This window comes from Pundamilia nyererei, unplaced genomic scaffold (assembly GCF_000239375.1).
Source record: "Pundamilia nyererei isolate P.nyererei 1_Seehausen unplaced genomic scaffold, PunNye1.0 scaffold00003, whole genome shotgun sequence".
NCBI classification, from domain to species: domain Eukaryota; kingdom Metazoa; phylum Chordata; class Actinopteri; order Cichliformes; family Cichlidae; genus Pundamilia; species Pundamilia nyererei.
In genome coordinates this window covers 848,177-849,328 of record NW_005187404.1, presented here as the reverse complement: position 1 = coordinate 849,328, position 1,152 = coordinate 848,177, and the positions used below count along the sequence as shown (strand labels likewise).

Sequence of the window (1,152 nt, the reverse complement as noted above, 5' to 3'; positions counted from 1 at the left end):
AATGCTTACAAGAAACAAATATCCTACATGTGGAAGTCAGCGTATGTTTGGCTGCGCGTTCGCGTCCCCGCCGCCGTCTCGGTCGGTGCCGCTCTCACAGGTAGGTGGTGGTCTCTCTGTTCTCCCTCTCTTTGGCCTGAGCCACAGCCACGTTGATGCACTGCAGCCACTCTTCAGCGTGTTTCTCATCCTGAGCCTTCAGCACGTACGTTTTACTGTCGGTGAAGATCTCGAAGGCGCGCGGCAGACCCCGGTCCCGACGCTTTTTGGCTACCACCTGCAAACAGAACAAGTGGGTGGGGAAGATTAATAGACAAGACGACTTCATCATCTAGCTCGTTTGGAGGAGAGCTGCTGTCTTTTAAAAAAAAAGTGTTTTGGCTTCATGTTGGTTTCTTCTATCATATTTATAGTAGCTTATTTATCCTTGTCAAGCTGATCTGCTTAGCTCTGAATCCTGGGAAGAGTTTAGACCTTTAGGTCACATGATATATTAGCTTCAAACTGACAGAGGTGTAAGTAGCGCTGATGGTGATCAGTGGTGAGGATATGGGTAAGTGATGGAAGCGTTCTGAGGGATGATGGCAGTCACCTTGACGCTTTGCACCTTGCTCAGCTCAATCGGGATGTCATCCAGCTCATCCTTCTGTGGGGAGGACACACAGTGACTTTAAATACTTTACTAGGAGATAAATAAAATACAGGGTGTATCACAAAGAATCAGAAACTGATTTCAAAGTGCTTTAATTCATCTGTAACAATCAAACACATCCTGCTAGTAAGAGGTGATTCGCGAGGTTGCCGGTAGGTAGAAGTGGCCAGCTCTCCTCCCCCTCCCATCAAGTCTCAGTCAATTTGGCGATCGTGCAACAGAAAGCACTGGAATTTCTACAGTCCTCCCACTCCTCAGTCCCCTCCTTTCTGTATTTTACCCACCTACCGTAAGGGCCATTTGAATTGTATGAGCTGGTAAGTTTGTGTGCATATTGCAACACAGCCATGTCTTCTTACCCCCATATTTGGTTAAGCGGTTACAACCACTTAACCAAATATGGGTGCAGACTCATGGCAAGTTACCACATCCTTTCTTTAGTGTGTGTGTGTGTGTGTGTGTGTGTGTGTGTGTGTGTGTGTGTGTGTGTGTGTGTGTGT

At 47.0% G+C, this 1,152-nt stretch overlaps 1 protein-coding gene across 1 annotated transcript in view; it reads right to left on the bottom strand.

Moving 5' to 3' along the window:
• Window positions 1-1,152, bottom strand: part of veph1 (ventricular zone expressed PH domain-containing 1) — an 80,073-nt gene continuing 78,921 nt past the window's right edge. Inside the window, exons 14-15 of the mRNA XM_005720551.1 lie at window positions 593-646; window positions 1-277 (exon numbers count right to left, since the gene is read on the bottom strand). Coding sequence (XP_005720608.1) covers window positions 95-277; window positions 593-646 — 237 coding nt within the window. The 3' untranslated portion in view covers window positions 1-94. The remainder of the gene's footprint in view (window positions 278-592; window positions 647-1,152) is intronic.